The following is a 17,435-nucleotide window of genomic DNA, read 5'->3' as shown; positions in this document are numbered from 1 at the left end:
GCGAATATGGTATCATAGTACTAAGTATGCGCGGAGTGGATGCCCAATAGCCGTAACAAAAACAAAACCCACTATCTTCGTGTAAGGTAACGGAGCCGCACGTCCACTCGGTGAAAACCAGTCGTAGGAGATAGAAAAATCAGTCTCTCAGTCCAAAGCTTACATTTCTAGCGCCCTGCTAGCCATCGAGCACCCAAGGCCGCGACCCTGAAAACTACTAATAGACGTACCGCTGTAAACAAGGCAGCAGACCTCAGAACCACTCATCAAAGGAAAAAAAAAAAACTACTATCTCCGATCTACATCCATCCCGCTACTCTCCAGATCCAAAGACATTCTGGAAGCAAAACAGCCAATTCAACTCCAAGACTAGCCCGAACAGTCACTTGATTCCCATCCCCTTCACCATGGAGTATAGCTCCTGATTGACTGGCTACATACTGTACATGCTCTTGGGGCTGTGGCTGCGTCGTTCTTGGTCCTGGGTCTTCCGGATCAGGTGAATCGGGAGGATAGGAGAGAGGGAGGGATAGGGCTGGGTATACCGCCTAAGATGATGGGCGATGATAGGGCTTGATGAAATGGGTGGGGAGAGGCAGGCGCGGAGATGGTCCGTGATAGTGGGGCTGGATATAGGAAAGGTCGTGGATATGGGGAGGGGGAGTGGACGATCTGGCCGGTACTACATCTGGAGAATTGGTTACTGGCTGGTTTTGCGGAATATGAGTAGTGAGCCGCAGATCGCCTGGAGGAAAGCACAAATATCTAGTAGATGAGTTCAGTCACTATCTACGTGATAATGTCGTTACGAGCAGCGATAGACGTACTCAGAGTAGTGTATGAAAGCACTGCTGTATATCCCATGTATATCATAAGGGACAATATATTGGGAATGTTCTAGCTAAGCTACCCAGGAATAGAAGCCCCTGTGGCGTTCTGTGACCGCTCCTCGCAGTAATTGTCAAACAGGTTCTGGATCATTAGCCCGCCCGCAGCATCAAGGAACTCGGCGTTGAACGACCCAGGCGCATAGCCGGCTAGGCTATCATCCAGCCCAAAGGAAACGGGTTTGTATGTCGGTTGATCGCCCGGGAACCAGAGAGGCCGGTAGGGCCCTGCGGATTGGCTCGAACCGTAGGGAGCAATGTCGCCAGCAGCCGCCATTCCGTGACCATGTTCTACGATCCATCGATCAATATCTATTATTTAATGCATAAGTATCATCAGGGAAAGGGCTGCCTACCAAGTATATTTTGAAGCACGTCTCGGGCCCGCAGAGCCATGTCGTGGGAAGATCCAAGACTTCCTAAGCAGTCAACAGCACGCTGAATATGACACTTCCATGCAGGTGCCAGGCTATGGGCTGGCTCGTAAATGTAGCATGTTGCCTGAACAAAGCTGGCTGTCAGCAGCCAACAAGTCGCGTACCATGTCAGGCCGCGACGCCGGTTGTCTGTTGCCTCGAGGAAGCTACAGATAGAGGCGACACATTCGTCTGCGGCTGCGAGACAGGTGGCAACTGGACCTGCAGCAGTGTCAAGTTCGGACTTGGCCGCAATGCTCTGGAAGAGAAAGGGGCGGTTAATAACAATCCGTAGATGGAATGAGCGCCATAGCAAGACTCGACGGGGAATGTCAAAGCGTGGTTCTAACAGAACATTGAACCCAAAATGAGGTGGTAGTTCATGGTACCATGTATGAATACGCTGCTCGAGATCTGTGGCTTTCTGGTAAGTAGGCAGATGGTGCGTCAGTAGCTCCACCTGGACAACATTCGCAATCTTTGCAAGATTCACTTGGGCAATGAGGCAAGACGTGATCGTCGGGCCGCTGCCACATTCGGGTAGCTCATCCATGTCTACTGCGAGATCATGATCATCAACGTTGGCTGGAAGACGAACGTTAACACCAACAAGCGACACGGCTTGTCGGCCAAGAGTTAACTGGACGCCGGAGACAAACACAAATAGCGTCCACCAGACACGCCGGCGGATCTCCATAGTGAAAGGCGAGGTGCTAGGCATGCCGAATTCCCGGTGCAGACCGATAGCTAACCCCATGCTCCAGCCAATTCCGATCAAAATAAAAGCTGCATTTGGCTTGTTGCGCTTTTGCATGTAGTTTGCCATGAGGACGATACCCTGCACATAACTCAGAGACCCCTTTTCGAGAACATCCATCGACAAATGCTTGCGTGCTTCCTTGTAGAAGGGAACATCAATCTTGGTGCCCTGGGAGTCTCCCACGAAAGCCCCGATAGCGAGCACGATGTTGTACAATATAGGCCACGAGCCGTCGCGGGGTTTGGCTAGGGCGCCTGCTGCTTGTTAGATAGTCTGTTCCTTTATCGCTTTCGGTGATAGGGACGGAATGTACCCGAGACCCGAGCACGGAATGTCCCTTCATGAAGAATTGGGTACGCAGGATGGTAAAAAGCGAAGTAATCATCTAGATAGCGGAGTACGTCCTGCCGTCTCTGCTGCATTGTGTTGGGAGAGGCTCCTTCATCGTCGTCATCGAGAGAGGAGGGTGGACTGAAGCTGGTTAAGGGTAGATACAGTGGGAGCGACTGCAGAAACTTGAGGGCAGCTATGCCCGACTGTGGCCCAGTATAGCCAGCTTTGTGCGGATCGACCGTCAGGAACCCCATGCCGTCGGTGGAGTTGTCAAAGTCCTGTGACTCGTCGAACTCGTAGTCTTCAGCGTTACTGGGCTCAACAAAGCCAGAAGGAGGCTGCTCTATTGCATGTGTAACGTCGTTGAGATGTTTCTGTCTGTGTTGGCCCTGTTGGGTAGCAGGGATGGAGTCGTTTTGGAGGCGAACTGTCTGCAGTGCATCCTGGAGGTCAACCGAAGGGAGATATACGGACCATGCCCGTTCCATGTCAGCTCTCAGGCGCTCGGATTCATGGAGGCGTCTACGATGGTTAGCATTGTTATCGAAAACCGAGGGAAAGTAGTCCTCGAACTCTACCGTTGTAATGTAGAAAGACGCTGGGACGGTGAGGAGTAGCGGCAAGGTTTAGCATCCCGGCGACAGTTGCTGCAGTTGTCATTGCCGGAGCAGCGAATCTTGCGTCGCTTGCACTCATCACAGGCAAATGTTTTGCGGAGGATGCGTCGTGACTGAGATAGATCCATGGTTAATGCAGCAGTTCAAAGTGAAGGGGCAGAAGTCGACCGCGGGGGCGGAGATATTCCCGGGCGCGCCAAAACCCGCTCCCCGCAAAGTCTGGGAAGCCCATCGCCATCCCTCATTCGGTCCATCTGTCACCCACGAGCCAGGTGGGGTAGTGAGTGGGTAACGCTCTGTAATTTGGTCATTTGAAACTTCCGACGCTCTTCAGTGAGCTCAGAAAGTGGCGAAACCCCAGGTGGCCCGATGCCGAGCCGAGACCAACTCATCGGCACGCGGAGATAGACCCGATGCGTGACGGCGGTAGATCCGCCTGCCCCTAAGGACCCCAACGAAGACACCAATCTCTCATATTATGATGCGACACCATTTGAACAATAAGTTAGCTGTCTGAAGCTGTTGGCGGAGAAATGAAAGCACAACGTCTATCACACGAAGTCCTGCCATAACCATCATGTCCCTCAAAGGCAAAGTCGCGATCGTCACCGGGGGAGCCCGAGGAATCGGCTCAGGGATCGTCCGCAGCCTGAGCAAACTGGGTGCAAAGGTAAGTGCCATATCACGAATCCCTCCAGGAGAACGATAAGACTAATCATGATGATCCAGGTCGCATTCAACTATGTGTCTCCCTCCTCTCGCGAAGCCGCAGATGCCTTGATCGATTCGCTCCGACAAGACAACGGCGAAGCCATTGCAGTTCAAGCCGACATCACCGACCCAGATGCCCCGAAGATCATTATCCAAGCCGCACTCGAAGCATTCCAAACCGACGAGATCCACATTCTAGTCAACAACGCCGGCGCGGGTGACAATCGACCTCTGGAAGAAGTGACGCTAGACAGCTACACGCGGCTCATGGACACCAACGTGCGAGCAGTGGTCTTCATGACACAAGCTGTGCTCCCAGTCATCGCTCGTGGAGGGCGGATCATCAATTTGTCGTCGATCTCTGCTCGGGCCGGATATTCAACCCAGTCAGTATATGCTGCCAGTAAGGCCGCGGTGGAGGGCCTCACGCGCGTGTGGGCCACCGAACTGGGTCATAAATATGGGGTAACAGTGAATGCTGTTAATCCGGGCCCTGTCGATACGGAGATGTATCGGGCGGCTGGCGAGGTCCATCTGGCGCGGATGGCGGAGGAGAATAAGAAGGTCCCAGCTGGGCAGCGATGTGGAACGATAGAGGACATTGGAGATATTGTGTCCTTCTTGGCCGAAGAGAGGGCGCGGTGGGTGACGGGTGATGTGATATGCGCCAACGGGGGGATTTTGTATACATAGTCAGGAAGCTATAGTGAAATTTTGTGTCAATCTGATGTCACCAAGTCTATTAGCCTTTTGGCTGGCCAACAAGATCGGGATCATTGATATACTTGACATCCCTTTTTGAGGGCTTTAAGAATCTCGCACTACGACCATATATCCCTCAACAGGACTGGTTGGGCAGAAGATAACGGAAGGGGAGAAATAACCCATACCGTCACCTAGTGGTTAGGGGCAACACCTCTTATCATTTCACTTAGGATACTCTGAGGGCGTCTCCTGGGACTTTCAATATTGTTACTTGTCTCTTCAGCTACTGGTACCCGGTACCAAGTATATTCCTCTCTAGTATTCATTCCCTGTTCAATGAAATCTGATAGATACTTTATCGGGCCGAGTTCTGATGTTAAGGCGTTATCAGAGCCTATTCTGAGCTGGCATCCATTCGCGACTCTCCAAGACTCAGCATCTTGCCAGATCAACGGGGCCTTCTTCCAGGACCAAACGGACCTTTTCATTCCACCAATTACGGGGGTAAGGCTGCTAGATGATTGCGGTCAACAGTCAACTGCCTCAATGACATGCTAGATCTGGCCGAGCCAAGGAGTGGGTACCGGAGATGTTCTCGGGGGTAGCACCGTTTTTTGCAGCGGCGATAGCTCCGTGAGTCGGGCCACGATGATCCAGGTCCGTCCCGAGTGCTTTCCGATAGGGTCCCATTTGACCTGCTCAATTCCGCTAAATTGCCAAGGGCATAACTTCTCCGATAGAACATCCTCCACGATTCTACCGTACACTGGTATACCATGGCCTACCTCTGGCTAGCTTAATAGCTCGTAGCCCGGGATAATGCTTCTGTGTGCGTCATATTGCTGGTATAGGCAGGTTGAATAGTGCCTAAATGTATCAGGATATGGATTCTTTGCTTGGAAGGTTCAAGGCATCACCCGTAGTAAATAATTTAGAAGCAGTAATCTGCAGTGCGTGCCCGGCGAGTCGACGATGCCTTGCCGAGACTTGACCATTGCCAGTCGAGGAGAGCCCATTGCAGAAATCGACAGAATTCCGAGCTGACTGACAGTGCGGGGGCTTGGCTCTGGGGTTCTGGGGTAATATAAAATGCTGCTTGTTTTTGTACATGGTGTGCTCCTGCTTCTTCTCTGCTATGTTTCCCTGGGTCCCTTCCCTGTTGTTTCAGAGACTTTATATCTACCCATCAATATCAAAAAGACTTACCACCATGTCACCCATTGAACAAGCGCCGGGCATTCCCAATGCGTGTCACAGGAAGGATGCCCCCCAGCCTACCTGTGACCAGATCGAGATAGCATCGAACCCCCGAATTCTCACTGAGGCCGAGTGCTATTCCGAGCTGGGGTTTTCGTTCCCCACTGCCAAAAAGTGGACCATCATCCTCGTTATCTTCCTCGTGCAGACCTCCATGAACTTTAACACCAGCTTATATTCCAATGCTATCTCGGGAATCTCGGAGGAGTTTAGTGTGAGCAAGCAGGCGGCTCGCTGTGGTGCTATGATCTTTCTTGTTTTATACGCATTCGGCTGTGAGCTCTGGGCCCCTTGGAGCGAGGAAGTCGGTCGGAAACCTATCCTTCAACTCAGCCTGTTTCTGGTCAACATATGGCAGATACCTGTCGGGATTGCACCCAACTTTGCCACCATCATGGTTGGTCGAGCGCTGGGGGGACTTTGCACGGCTGGAGGCTCCGTAACATTAGGGATGATAGCCGATCTCTGGGAGGCTGACGACCAGCAGTATGCAGTTGCCTGTGTAGTGTTTTCGTCTGTGGGTGGTTCGGTTCTTGGACCGGTCGTTGGAGGCTTCGTGGAAGAGTACCTCCCGTGGCGATGGAACATCTGGATCCAACTGATCTTTGGTGGCTTCGTCCAGCTAGCCCATTTGGTTCTTGTGCCGGAGACAAGAACCTCTGTCATGATCGACCGGATTGCTAAGCGGCGAAGAGCCAAAGGGGAGAATGTGTACGGTCCCAGTGAATTGACCCCCCTTCTAGACCGGTTCTCGGGGGAAGAAATCCTCCACACGTGGCTCCGCCCCTTTCGCATGTTACTCACCGAACCCATTGTGCTGTGCCTGTCCCTCCTCAGCGGTTTCACCGACGCGCTGATTTTCATTTTTATTCAATCCTTCGGTTTGGTATACGCACAATGGAACTTTGGTACGGTCGCAGTTGGTCTGTCCTTTCTCCCTATCATGGTAGGCTATGTTATTACTTGGATCATGGTCATTCCAGTGATCAAACGCAACATCCACGAGCGCCGTACGAAACCCAATGACGAGCGAGCTCAGTATGAGTCTCGACTCTGGTGGCTTCTCTATACAGCCCCGTGCCTTCCCATTGGAATGATCGGTTTTGCGTGGACTAGTCTTCCTCAGGTTCATTGGATTGGCAGCATGTTCTTCTCAGCCTTGGTCGGTATCGCTAACTTCAGTATCTTCATGGCCACAATTGATTACATGATTTGTGCTTATGGGCCTTATTCGGCATCGGCCACCGGTGGCAATGGATGGGCTCGGGACTTTTTGGCTGGTATCTTGACAGTCCCTGCGACGCCGTTTTATGAAAGTATGTTCTCCATCCTCGAGTTGCGCCTATATTGCCCCCTTGTGGTACTAAGTAGCTCTGCCAGATATCGGTGGCAAGTATCATCTAGAATACGCATCAACCATTCTCTGTAAGTCTTATAGGTAGTGGCAGATTGGATACAACCTGATGATTTGATTATAGTCTGCATCTCCACCCTCCTCGTTGCAACCGTCTACATCATATATTTCTACGGCCCCGAACTTCGCAAGCGATCGCCGTTTGCCCAGAAACTCCTAGATGCGAGGGCAGATATGCACCACATGATGGAAGGAAATATGCAATGATAGACTAGGACAATGGTGGAGTCGAACTACATCAAGGAACGAAGGGCATCTGGCAGTCGTTCATTAAGAGACCAACCTAGGTCAGAGACGGGAAAGAGGAGTTTTCATCAAAGAGTCTCCAGGACTTGAGACTTTGTGGTAAATTCCTGGTTTCGTCATTAACAGAGTCCTGTGGGCACTGCTATGGGACATGCGTTGTAGTGGGTACTTCGTGGCTCATTGTAATTCCCTCAACAGATTCCTTCTCATGCGCTAGTCTGGCGGGTCAAACTATAGTAGCAGGTGGAAAAAGCCTTAGTCAAATGGATTCGTTATACGGAAAACACGGTCTTGAGTGATGTCAAGAACCACGTAGGCCAAAAGGAATATATCCCTAGGTAGAAATATGGCATGTCTCAACAAGTGATAACATAAAGAACGAGCCTATCTATGTAAGTATTTCCTACATATCCATCCTCAGGGATTTGTAGATGTCAATTCATCACATATTGTTCCAGTGTTGTTTCCATCTTCTTGTCTCGAACTCTACTCTATCCGATGCGGGAACACCATCTCATATTCAGCTACAATGCCGTCCGTCTCACCAAAGTCTTGCACAAGTTGTCTTTATGATTATGTTTTTTAATGACTATCCTATCCTCAGATCGCTGCTGTAGCTCGTGCGTTTGGAGCCGTGAAGGTGGTTGTTATTGATGTTGTGGAAGAGAGGTTGGAATGTGCGCGCCGGTATGGTGCAACGAACACGTATCAGATGCAAACTGCCCAGGGAGATAGTAGCAATGCGGACCAGCTACATTATGCCACAGAGCTACCAGAGGGTGCTGATGTTGTCCTCGATGCCACTGGGGCAGAAGCTTGTCTGGCATGCGGCATTGAGGTTCTGTCAGCTGGGGAACGTTTGTGCAAGTTGGACTCGGAAAGCCCAGCGTGACATTCCCAGTTGGCATGGTCTGTGATAAAGAAATTGTCTTCAAAGGTAGTTTTCGTTATGGACCAGGTGATTATGAGCTGGCCATTGGCCTGCTGAGCTCTGGTCAGGTTCATGTTAATGGACTGGTAACTCATGAATATGTCTTTGAGAAGGCGGAGGAGGCCTTTCAGAATGCTGCCGGCAGGAAGGGTATCAAGACTGTTATCTACGGACCATTGATCGGAAGAGCAGAGCAGTCCCACGGGTCCAGCGCCAAAGACAACGACATTGCGATTTTGCATATCGCCGCCGAGCCGGCAGGCATGCACCGCGACACTCAGGGGTTCGACTAGCGCCCCATTTCGAAAGGAGACATGCGCGGGGAGCTTGTAGCAGCACTGTGCGGGGACTCGATAATAAGTACAAAGGGTTCCGTCGACGGGAGGGGTGGCGGCAAATTGCATCGATGTACACAGGTTGTAGCGTCCGCTGCGGCAATGCGCGCAGATGTTGCAGGAAATGCCAGGCTCCAAGGCTACGCGGTCGTTGAATTTCAGTACGTCCACCTTGCTCCCTATGGCCACAATCACCCCGGAGGATTCGTGGCCGAGGATGAGGGGTTGTTTGACTTCATTGCGACCGAGCTTTCCATGTTGCCAGTAGTGAATCTGGTAAGAGGTAGAGTATTAGAGGTCAATGCTCACGATGATATCGGAAAGACGATCACATGCATCTGAGCCACAGAGGCCGGTTGCTACGACGCGGACGAGTACATCCCGATCAGACTGAATAGTTGGGATATCGCGCTCGGTGTAGCTGAATGTGCCTCCTGGGTGGAGGACCAAGGCGCGGTTTATTGAGGGTTGCTCAATTGACGTGGTGATACGCTGGTTGCTGCTGGCGATCTCTCTACTACTAAGCTGCACTTTCTTTCAATTGCGTCGGGCAAGTCTTATGGAAATTGCCTCGTAGATTGAGGTCTGCATCGTGATTGGTCCGGCGATACCTCCGAGCCAATCATTCGGCCCCGCGCTCCTGGAATTACCACCGACGGCCGATCCACCCCGCCTTATCCATCGTCCGCCATCTTTCCCCGCGGTTTCGGTGCTAACACCGTTCACAATCCAAGAACCTCAAGGTTGCGTCTCCAATGAAATCAATGTGATCCATAGATGCACATAAATATCGCGCTTTTTTCTCGTCAGGTACAAATTTTTGCTCAACCACAAATCCAACAGCTAACACGATGGAAGTTCTTCAACAAAAGCCCTCGAACTACGCTATCCATACCAGCCCAGCTCATGACCTGCGGCTGGTAGAATGCGAGATTCCCAAGCTCGCACCCAATGAATGCCTCGTTCACGTACGCGCCACCGGTATCTGCGGCTCTGACGTACACTTTTGGAAACATGGACACATCGGACCGATGATTGTGACCGGCGACAACGGTCTCGGCCATGAGAGTGCCGGAGTGGTCCTAGACGTCGGCGAGGCTGTCACGCGCTTCAAGCCCGGTAACTATCCCTTCTTTGCGAAATAATTATGGTTCCTGTGCTGATATAGCGAGCCTTGTGTTGCAGGTGATCGAGTTGCTATGGAATGCGGTGTCCCTTGTTCCAAAGCCACCTGTGACTTCTGTCGGACCGGCCTCTACCATGCCTGCCCAGACGTGGTGTTTTTCTCGACTCCCCCACATCACGGTACACTACGCAGATACCATGCCCACCCCGAGGCATGGCTGCATAAAATTCCCGACAATGTGACCTACGAGGAGGGCTCACTGCTGGAACCACTGACAGTCGCATTGGCGGGAATTGACCGCTCGGGGTTGCGACTGGCTGATCCATTGGTTATCTGCGGTGCTGGCCCGATAGGCCTAGTTACCTTGCTGGCTGCCAATGCAGCCGGTGCCGAACCCATCGTTATAACCGATCTCGACGAAAATCGGCTCGCCAAGGCAAAGGAGCTGGTACCCCGTGTGAGACCGGTAAAGGTAGAGAAGGGAGAGAGTTCGTCGGATCTCGGACAGCGGATTATAAAGGAGCTTGGGCAGGAAGCCAAGCTCGTGATGGAGTGTACGGGTGTAGAGAGCAGCGTGCATGCTGGGATTTATGTGAGGCTTTTCCCTTTTCCGATATCATAAAAAGCTGCGTGTTATCATTCCTAACCGACCGCTAATTGATACTGGTTTTATTAGGCAACGCGCTTCGGAGGTACTGTGTTTGTGATCGGCGTCGGGAAAGATTTCCAGAACATTCCCTTTATGCATATGTCGGCAAAGGAAATCAACCTGAAATTCCAATATCGGTACCATGACATTTACCCGAAGTCAATTAGTCTAGTGGCTGCAGGCATGATTGACCTCAAACCGCTCGTGTCGCACCGGTACAAGTTGGAGGACGGGCTACAGGCGTTTGCTACTGCTAGTAACCCTAGTTCTGGGGCCATTAAGGTGCAGATTCTGGATGATTAGATGATGTTGCAATAAAGAGCAATAGGAAGTAAATTACAATTTGGATAAGGAGTTCCGGTTTTTGGATGGATGGAGTTGGAGTCATTCAACTCGTGGACTGCACTGGTGATCTAGTCCTCCTGGCTGGCAATGTACGGGCAGCATTCTATCCAGATGCACTTTAACCGCCATCCAGCAGCAAATGGTTTTCACTAAGTCTTCGCGTTTATTTAGCTGAGCCATCATCGAATCATGGTTGGGAAGTCAGGTGATCGTGTCCCATCTTCACCCTGGGATTTCCTTCCCTTTCTAACGTAGCAAGTCATTGGACGAGATTCAGTCTACCATCTTAACAATATTCCTAGTATCGTTCATCATGTCTTCGCGATGTTTCTCTGCTGGCAACTCACAGTCTCCAGGCATACAACCTTCCTGGAGCCATTGACGAGTGCCATTTAGAACCTTCGCACCACGCCAGCTTTGAGCCACTCAAACACAGCTCAGACACATCTCAACACTACACATGAATGTCAAATTATCGTACAAATACAGCATACTTCGATCAATTGATCACCTCCGGGGTATCTTCCATTTCATTCTAGATCTGTTAAAATCGACTAATTAGTCAGCGTGCTGACACGGCGGAGAAAGCGCAGGATCACCGAGCTTCGGCGGAGGAAGATAGCCTCGCTCGCATCATCCTCGATGTGAATCTTGGCCGATCGACCACAATCCGCACCAAGCCCGCTACCTTGCAATGGCCACGGGGTCTTCCGGTGTCAATACTCATGTGGGCCTAGATCCCCCTGCTAAGCGGAGAAAGATTCGCAAAGGGACAAGCAGTTGCTGGGAATGCAAGCGCAGGAAGATCCGCTGCACCTTCGCTGCGAAATCAAATGCAACTTGTATCGGATGTCAGCGACGAGGGTCCAAATGCCTGAGTCAAGAGTTCCCCGACGAGGTCGGCGAGGAGGGGCAGCCCATTGGCGACCGCATTGGCCGTGTCGAAGCGCTAGTCAATCAGCTTGTTAAGAATACCCCCGTTCGCAGCATTGCGTCGAGATGCGGGAGCGATGGGCCGACAGAAACGACCACACCGACGCCGACCAGGACGTTCTCACCCAGTTGTACTTCTGCTTCCACTTCTATCACCAATGCTGCAGGAAACTCACAGATACCGGCTTCACTAGAACCCTCGGCAGTATGAAACACCCGTGCAGGCGTTTTCTCCATGTGCTGACCAGTGTTTCAGGACGGGCTCGACTGGGACTACTCGGATGCGCCTCCAATGTCACATCAATCGACTAGTGTCCCTGCTAGATATGTAAAGGTCTCTCAGGCATTGCACGCCAGCTTACCGTCGCGTGAGGATATGGAAGTCCTCTGGAAGGTGCATGCTCACGCGTCCATTTCGTTTAGCAGAGTCATGGTGGTTCCTTATCCGGACTTGGAACGTGACGGTCTAAACTGTTCCAGCATGAACAACGTACCTGGTCCTGAATCCCATCCGGTACAGCTAGCCACATATATGTTCATTGTTGCAACAGTCTTGCAATACATGGATCTAGAGAAATCGAAAGAGCAAGTTAAGGCCTTGTCAGAGCCGCCACGGGCGATGATGAAGCGGCTTGCCGAGACGGCTATCCGCCTGGTGACAACCCATGAGGAACTATTAGACACGGTCGAAGGCTTGACATGCGTTATGCTAGAAGGTATCTACCAGGCTAACTGTGGAAACCTGCGCCCGGCCTGGATTGCCTTCCGGCGGGCGATGGCCCTCGCCCAGCTGATGGGGATTCACCGTCCGGGAGGGTCCCCTTCGCTCCGGCTACTCGATCCCAACTATAAATTCAATGCGCGTTTCTTATGGTACCGCATTGTTTACACTGACCGATTTCTCTGCCTCATGCTGGGTCTGCCTCAAGGTTCACTGGATCGCAGCATGGCGGCCGACGCGGCCCTCGCCCACGACACTCCCCTCGGCCGACTCGAACGTACACATTGTGCCATTGCCTCACGCATTCTGGAACGTAACGATGCCGACCCGGCTTCCTACAACATGTCTACCGTCCGAGAGATTGATCTGGAGCTCCAAGATATAGCCCAGACAATGCCTAGCGGGTGGTGGCTGGCGCCAAACCTGGCCAGCACGAACGGCGACCCCACCATCGAATTCTGGGAAATGCTTCGGCTTGTCACTCAGGTTTACCACTTCAACCTCTTGAACCAACTCCATCTCCCCTTTATGCTTCAATTTGCCTCCACCACCCAAATGCACAACTATTGCGCATCAACATGCGTGAACGCATCCCGCGAAATCCTCTCCCGCTTCATTGCCTTCCGCGCCTTCAACCGCGTGGCCTACTGCTGTCGCGCGGTGGACTTCTTCGCGTTAATAGCCTCGCTCCTCCTACTTATCGCCCACCTGCGGCAGCACGCACGACCCCCGGAGGAGCTGAACCTGCTCGCTCACCAGCGACAGGGCGACCGCGCGATGGTGGAGCAGGCCGTTGCGAGCATGGACCAGCTCGGCCGCGTGAGCCAAGATCCGTTGAGCGCCAGGAGTGCCGACCTACTTCGTCGATTGTTAGGCATTGAAGCAGAGGCAGCCAGAGGACGCATCTATAGGACACAAAGTGTACGTATCGATGATGAGCCGGCAGCAGGAATCGGCCCGACTGGGAGCGTGCTCCGTATTCGCATTCCGTACTTTGGGACGGTGAAAATTGCGCCCGAGGGTGGCGTCTCGAAAGAGAGTCCCGTTGTGGGAGAAACGGGAGATCCGGCTGGTGGTCATGGGCAAAATATGGCTGATCACCCGGATTCCCTGGCCGCCGCGCAGCCGATAAGTACAACGCAAGAAAGCCATATCTCGACGGGCGGAGTCAGTCTCCCGGCGGAGTACTTGTACCCGGGTTTAACAGCGGGAGCAGAAGATTGGGCCTTTCAGGGTGTGGACATGGCGTTTTTTGAAAACTTGATGCGGGGAACGATGCAATACACGGCATTGAGGGAGTAGACGGATCGGATTTATTCTGCGTGTAGCCGCCCTGGTTTAGAAATACTTCGATCTCCCGTAAGTCTACATTTCATAGCCCATATCTGCTCTGAATCCATTCTTACAAATAATATGATCTTTGCGTATGTCTTCATGAAACAGACAACTTAGGAGTACTCAACTCTATAGCACCTCTACAATGAAAGAAATACGAAAACAACAATATCACAACACTCAACTTCCCGATGACCTACCTATACCTTGCAACCCCCTTCTTACGAGTCTACATAACGAAGCTACAACCCGAAGCCAACCCAGACCCCATCACGAATTCGCTTGATCATCCCGTCGAAGATATAACCCTCCCCTCATCCCTCTTTGCAGCACGGGGACTTATCCTTATAATAATAATCCCCCAGGAGTTCTAGAAAGATCCTTTGCAGTCCTTCGTACGGAAAGAAGGGATACAATATACCCAGAACCATCTCCAAATACCAGTGTTACCCTTCTCTCAGCACCTCCATCTAGCCTTATGATTTCCAACCTTGATAGTGTTATTTTGTATTGCGGTGCGTAATCTGGCGGCTTTTCACGTAGGGGAGGCATCTTCGACGTGGGTGAGTGGCATGGAGGGGGGAAGTTCTCGAAATGTTGTATTGTTTTGTTAATTGTGGTCTTTTGTGGGATATGGCTTGGCTTTGATTTGGCGTCTCATATCGTGGCTGGGTAGAGTCTTTGGGTCAGTATCATGGTTCAGTAATCTGGAATTCATAGTGAGGGTCTTTCAAGAACCATGGTAAGCCTGTGACTAATAATCTCTGAGGGAATGGAAGTGGACTCAGCTGGCTGGTATGACAGAAGGGGACGCATCACTCGGAGATATGGTCACTAGCTGCTGGATTCAAATTTCAACGTAGCTCTGAGATAGTTATATGACTCAGGGCTATAGAGTCATCTTGATGATGGATTCAACGTGGCTCTGAGATCTCAAACTAACTCGGGGTTATAGAGTCATCTTGATGATGGATTCGAGACGTAGGTTGATGAGAGAAGGCCAAGAATACCAATCCGGGACAATGGTGTTATACTCCTGTCAATCCAGGCTGTCATTTAACGTTTGCATTTGCATTTCCTAAACGAGAAGCAAGCAAATCAGTCTAACAGGAACAAACACACTGCAGTGAAACTACTTCATGACAAAATTCACTTTCTCTTTCAGTCTCTCTTCGCTGATTATTCGGAAGTGCCAAACTCGATGATGTTGATCTCATCATGTCCTTTTGTTGTTGTTGTGTATCTTATGTTTATGCTTATACTAGGCATAGCATTGCCTGTTCAAGGGCCACAAATATCACCATTTCTCAATATCCCTGTGTGTGTAGGGTATTAAGCACAATGAGATTGAACCGCGGTGTGCATGTATACCAGACGTAACAAGCAAGTTTGATACAGGCATTGGAGGCAGGGATGGCACGGTAGAGGATAGTAATTCGCAATTGGATAATTGGATACATCTTATTGTGAGATTTTAGTTCTCTTGTAGATAGCTCTGCGGCCTTTCCTTCTTCCATACGTATGGTTTTCCGCGGTGCTTAATGCAGAAAAGGTATAGGGCTTGAGATACGTGCGTCCTATTCTTGCGAGAGTAATGAAGCTACTACATAGCAATTGACACACTTGGCGGCCTTTAAGACTAGTCAAGTATGACTTAGCTTGACCTGATATGGGACCGAGAATCTAGCAGGGCTCTCCTAGATCTGGCTTTTCAACCTTTTCTGTTCCTCGGCCCACGCCAATGCACTCTTTTTGGCACTCTCCTCACCTACCTCGTCGAAAATATCGACGCCTAGCCGGGCTGGGAAGTTCATTCGTTGGTGTCGTTCCAGGGACTGAATGGCGTCGAAAGCATCTTCAGGGAGGATGAAATCTGATGCAATTCACGGGACACAATTAACCAGGAATTCTCCATTGAAAAGGGTACTGCATACCGAGAAAGTTACTTTGGATTCTCTCCGGGGTGACTGATTTGGGGAGGACGACCGTGCCCCGTTGTACGGCCCAGCTGATCAGGACTTGCGCAGGGGTTTTGTTCAATGCTTTGGCTGTTTCGATCACAAGGGGATCATCCACCGCTCTTTATAGTCTGTCAGTCTGCTGTGCAACTCAGGTAGAGATGGGTCACGTACCGAGGAATATTGTATATGTTGTTACCCAGAGGAGAGTACCCGGCGACAACAATTCCCTAATTATGCATCAATCAGCGTGAACTCTCCCAACAGACCTCTCATTCATACCTTATCCTTTGACCACTCTAGAAGATCCCGCTGTTGAAGGTACGGATGTGCCTCGATTTGGTTGACGGCCGGAGGAATCTTGGCTCTTTGATATGTCAGTTAGCTCTCCTCGACACGTACCATGCACACTCACGTCTTCAGCAACTCCTCGATTTTACCGCGAGTGAAATTGCTAACTCCGATGGAGCGAATCTTTCCCTTTGCCACAAGTTCCTCCATGGCCGCCCATGTATCCTTGATCGGCACGTCCACCACGTCGATCAAGCCCGTTTGCTCATTGACTGGCTGGTTGGTCGTGGTTGAGTAACTGAATGCTACTGGCCAGTGGATCTGACAGAACGGGTGGTTAGCATCACCCCAATATGCTGGACTAGCGCAATCCGTCCAACTTACAAGATAGAGGTCAAGATAGTCCGTTTGGAGATCTGCAAGGGTTTTGTCCACAGCAGCTTCGACATTTTCGGGGTGATGGTGGGTATTCCACAATTTGCTCGTCAGCTATGTACCCCGAGGTTAGCTCGCGTCGACTTTTTCAAGCAGACTATAAACGCAGAATACGTCAATACTCACAAAGATATCCTCACGAGGAACCCCAGATTCTCTAATTCCATCGCCTACCTCCCGTTCGTTGCCGTAAATTGCGGCGGCATCGATATGACGATAGCCGCCCTTCAAAGCTGCAGCGACTGCTTCACGGACTTCATTTTTCTTCGATTGCTATTGGATTCCGTGTCATTTAGTGGTTCTATGTGTGTACTGGTGAGATTGACGTTCGCGTACCCATGTTCCTAGCCCGATGGCGGGCATGTTGTAGCCTGTGTTAAGCTTGAAGCTGCGTCCCAACGCCATGGCTATGGACTAGATGCCGAGGCTTTTTTGGAAGAATAAGATAGAAATAGTCAAAGAATGGCCAGACCAACCACGAAGGAGTGGGCTGATCGAGTCGAGATTGAACGTGGTACGCAACCTGGGAGAGTATGGTAGATCGGTCAGTAAAATAAGTTCAGGAATAATAACCTTCGGTGAATAGCTATCTCCACTTAGTACAGGATGTTAGTCGCAGAAGCCACAGATATATATATACTATGGCGTCATCATGGTCGGAAATGGCGCATGGTACTTTTCCGGATGCTTTTCCGGCGCGCTTTTCCGGCGCGCTTTTCCGGACCTCCACAGTATGGTGGATGTAATGTTAGATGTCGTTGAGTGGACACGGACCATCGAAAGCAAATTTACAGTATCAAAGGAACCCAAGTAGCCTGTGTAGGCTGGATCCATAGAGAATGGCATTTGTGGTGTGTAGAAGACCCTTCGATGGAGCTTTTCACTGGCGGTGCCCAATATGAACCAAGACAACCTAGCATAGATCATAGTGGGGGACTGACTGTAAGCCATATTAATTAGCACCATGTGGCTAAAAGAAAGTAAGAGAATAGCCACTAGCAAAGGAGAGAAAACAGGAACTTACCAAAGA

At 50.9% G+C, this 17,435-nt stretch overlaps 7 protein-coding genes across 7 annotated transcripts; 4 read left to right on the top strand and 3 right to left on the bottom strand.

The window, feature by feature from the left end:
* Positions 1–865: 865 nt before the first annotated feature.
* Positions 866–3,300, bottom strand: BO80DRAFT_418946 (putative C6 transcription factor). Its single transcript, XM_025718289.1, has 4 exons — positions 2,975–3,300; positions 2,377–2,918; positions 1,244–2,317; positions 866–1,178 (listed from the first exon to the last, which is right to left on the bottom strand). Exons 1-4 carry the CDS (start codon positions 3,139–3,141, stop codon positions 907–909), a joined length of 2,055 nt encoding a protein of 684 aa, XP_025569740.1. The 5' UTR covers positions 3,142–3,300; the 3' UTR covers positions 866–906.
* Positions 3,301–3,469: 169 nt separating this feature from the next.
* On the top strand, positions 3,470–4,487 carry BO80DRAFT_393957 (SDR family NAD(P)-dependent oxidoreductase). Its single transcript, XM_025717273.1, has 2 exons — positions 3,470–3,683; positions 3,743–4,487. Exons 1-2 carry the CDS (start codon positions 3,591–3,593, stop codon positions 4,415–4,417), a joined length of 768 nt encoding a protein of 255 aa, XP_025569739.1. The 5' UTR covers positions 3,470–3,590; the 3' UTR covers positions 4,418–4,487.
* Positions 4,488–5,639: 1,152 nt separating this feature from the next.
* Positions 5,640–7,307, top strand: BO80DRAFT_418942 (MFS general substrate transporter; the record flags this gene model as incomplete). The annotated part of the gene is made up of 3 exons (XM_025718288.1): positions 5,640–7,002; positions 7,067–7,111; positions 7,165–7,307. The coding sequence occupies 3 exons, from the start codon at positions 5,640–5,642 to the stop codon at positions 7,305–7,307; spliced, it is 1,551 nt and encodes a 516-aa protein (XP_025569738.1).
* A 1,158-nt stretch (positions 7,308–8,465) lies between these two features.
* Positions 8,466–9,083, bottom strand: BO80DRAFT_316199 (GroES-like protein; the record flags this gene model as incomplete). The annotated part of the gene is made up of 2 exons (XM_025715073.1): positions 8,466–8,885; positions 8,922–9,083. Coding segments are annotated over 2 exons (582 nt in total), but the record flags the coding sequence as incomplete, so codon positions are not given.
* Positions 9,084–9,463: 380 nt separating this feature from the next.
* Positions 9,464–10,690, top strand: BO80DRAFT_368813 (NAD(P)-dependent alcohol dehydrogenase; the record flags this gene model as incomplete). The annotated part of the gene is made up of 3 exons (XM_025716357.1): positions 9,464–9,731; positions 9,798–10,330; positions 10,415–10,690. 3 exons carry the CDS (start codon positions 9,464–9,466, stop codon positions 10,688–10,690), a joined length of 1,077 nt encoding a protein of 358 aa, XP_025569736.1.
* A 453-nt stretch (positions 10,691–11,143) lies between these two features.
* BO80DRAFT_469390 (Zn(II)2Cys6 transcription factor) lies at positions 11,144–13,766 on the top strand. The gene is made up of 3 exons (XM_025723009.1): positions 11,144–11,250; positions 11,326–11,870; positions 11,922–13,766. The coding sequence occupies exons 2-3, from the start codon at positions 11,427–11,429 to the stop codon at positions 13,686–13,688; spliced, it is 2,211 nt and encodes a 736-aa protein (XP_025569735.1). The 5' UTR covers positions 11,144–11,250; positions 11,326–11,426; the 3' UTR covers positions 13,689–13,766.
* Positions 13,767–15,281: 1,515 nt separating this feature from the next.
* On the bottom strand, positions 15,282–16,994 carry BO80DRAFT_418934 (aldo/keto reductase). Its single transcript, XM_025718287.1, has 8 exons — positions 16,742–16,994; positions 16,532–16,678; positions 16,355–16,459; positions 16,095–16,291; positions 15,962–16,046; positions 15,854–15,909; positions 15,656–15,801; positions 15,282–15,594 (listed from the first exon to the last, which is right to left on the bottom strand). The coding sequence occupies exons 1-8, from the start codon at positions 16,808–16,810 to the stop codon at positions 15,419–15,421; spliced, it is 981 nt and encodes a 326-aa protein (XP_025569734.1). The 5' UTR covers positions 16,811–16,994; the 3' UTR covers positions 15,282–15,418.
* Positions 16,995–17,435: the final 441 nt, after the last annotated feature.

This window comes from Aspergillus ibericus (assembly GCF_003184845.1).
Source record: "Aspergillus ibericus CBS 121593 unplaced genomic scaffold BO80scaffold_75, whole genome shotgun sequence".
NCBI classification, from domain to species: domain Eukaryota; kingdom Fungi; phylum Ascomycota; class Eurotiomycetes; order Eurotiales; family Aspergillaceae; genus Aspergillus; species Aspergillus ibericus.
This window is presented reverse-complemented; position numbering and strand designations above follow the sequence as displayed.

Coding starts and splice junctions, on each gene's coding strand:
- BO80DRAFT_418946 (XM_025718289.1), bottom strand. CDS start 3,141: ATGGATCTATCTCAGTCACGACGCATCCTCCGCAAAACATTTGCCTGT. Junction 2,919..2,974: donor CGTCTTTCTACATTACAACG/GTAGAGTTCGAG, acceptor TAACCATCGTAG/ACGCCTCCATGAATCCGAGC. Junction 2,318..2,376: donor ATTCCGTGCTCGGGTCTCGG/GTACATTCCGTC, acceptor AACAAGCAGCAG/GCGCCCTAGCCAAACCCCGC.
- BO80DRAFT_393957 (XM_025717273.1), top strand. CDS start 3,591: ATGTCCCTCAAAGGCAAAGTCGCGATCGTCACCGGGGGAGCCCGAGGA. Junction 3,684..3,742: donor TGAGCAAACTGGGTGCAAAG/GTAAGTGCCATA, acceptor ATGATGATCCAG/GTCGCATTCAACTATGTGTC.
- BO80DRAFT_469390 (XM_025723009.1), top strand. CDS start 11,427: ATGGCCACGGGGTCTTCCGGTGTCAATACTCATGTGGGCCTAGATCCC. Junction 11,871..11,921: donor CTTCACTAGAACCCTCGGCA/GTATGAAACACC, acceptor CCAGTGTTTCAG/GACGGGCTCGACTGGGACTA.
- BO80DRAFT_418934 (XM_025718287.1), bottom strand. CDS start 16,810: ATGGCGTTGGGACGCAGCTTCAAGCTTAACACAGGCTACAACATGCCC. Junction 16,679..16,741: donor CCATCGGGCTAGGAACATGG/GTACGCGAACGT, acceptor GGAATCCAATAG/CAATCGAAGAAAAATGAAGT. Junction 16,047..16,094: donor ATCGAGGAGTTGCTGAAGAC/GTGAGTGTGCAT, acceptor GACATATCAAAG/AGCCAAGATTCCTCCGGCCG.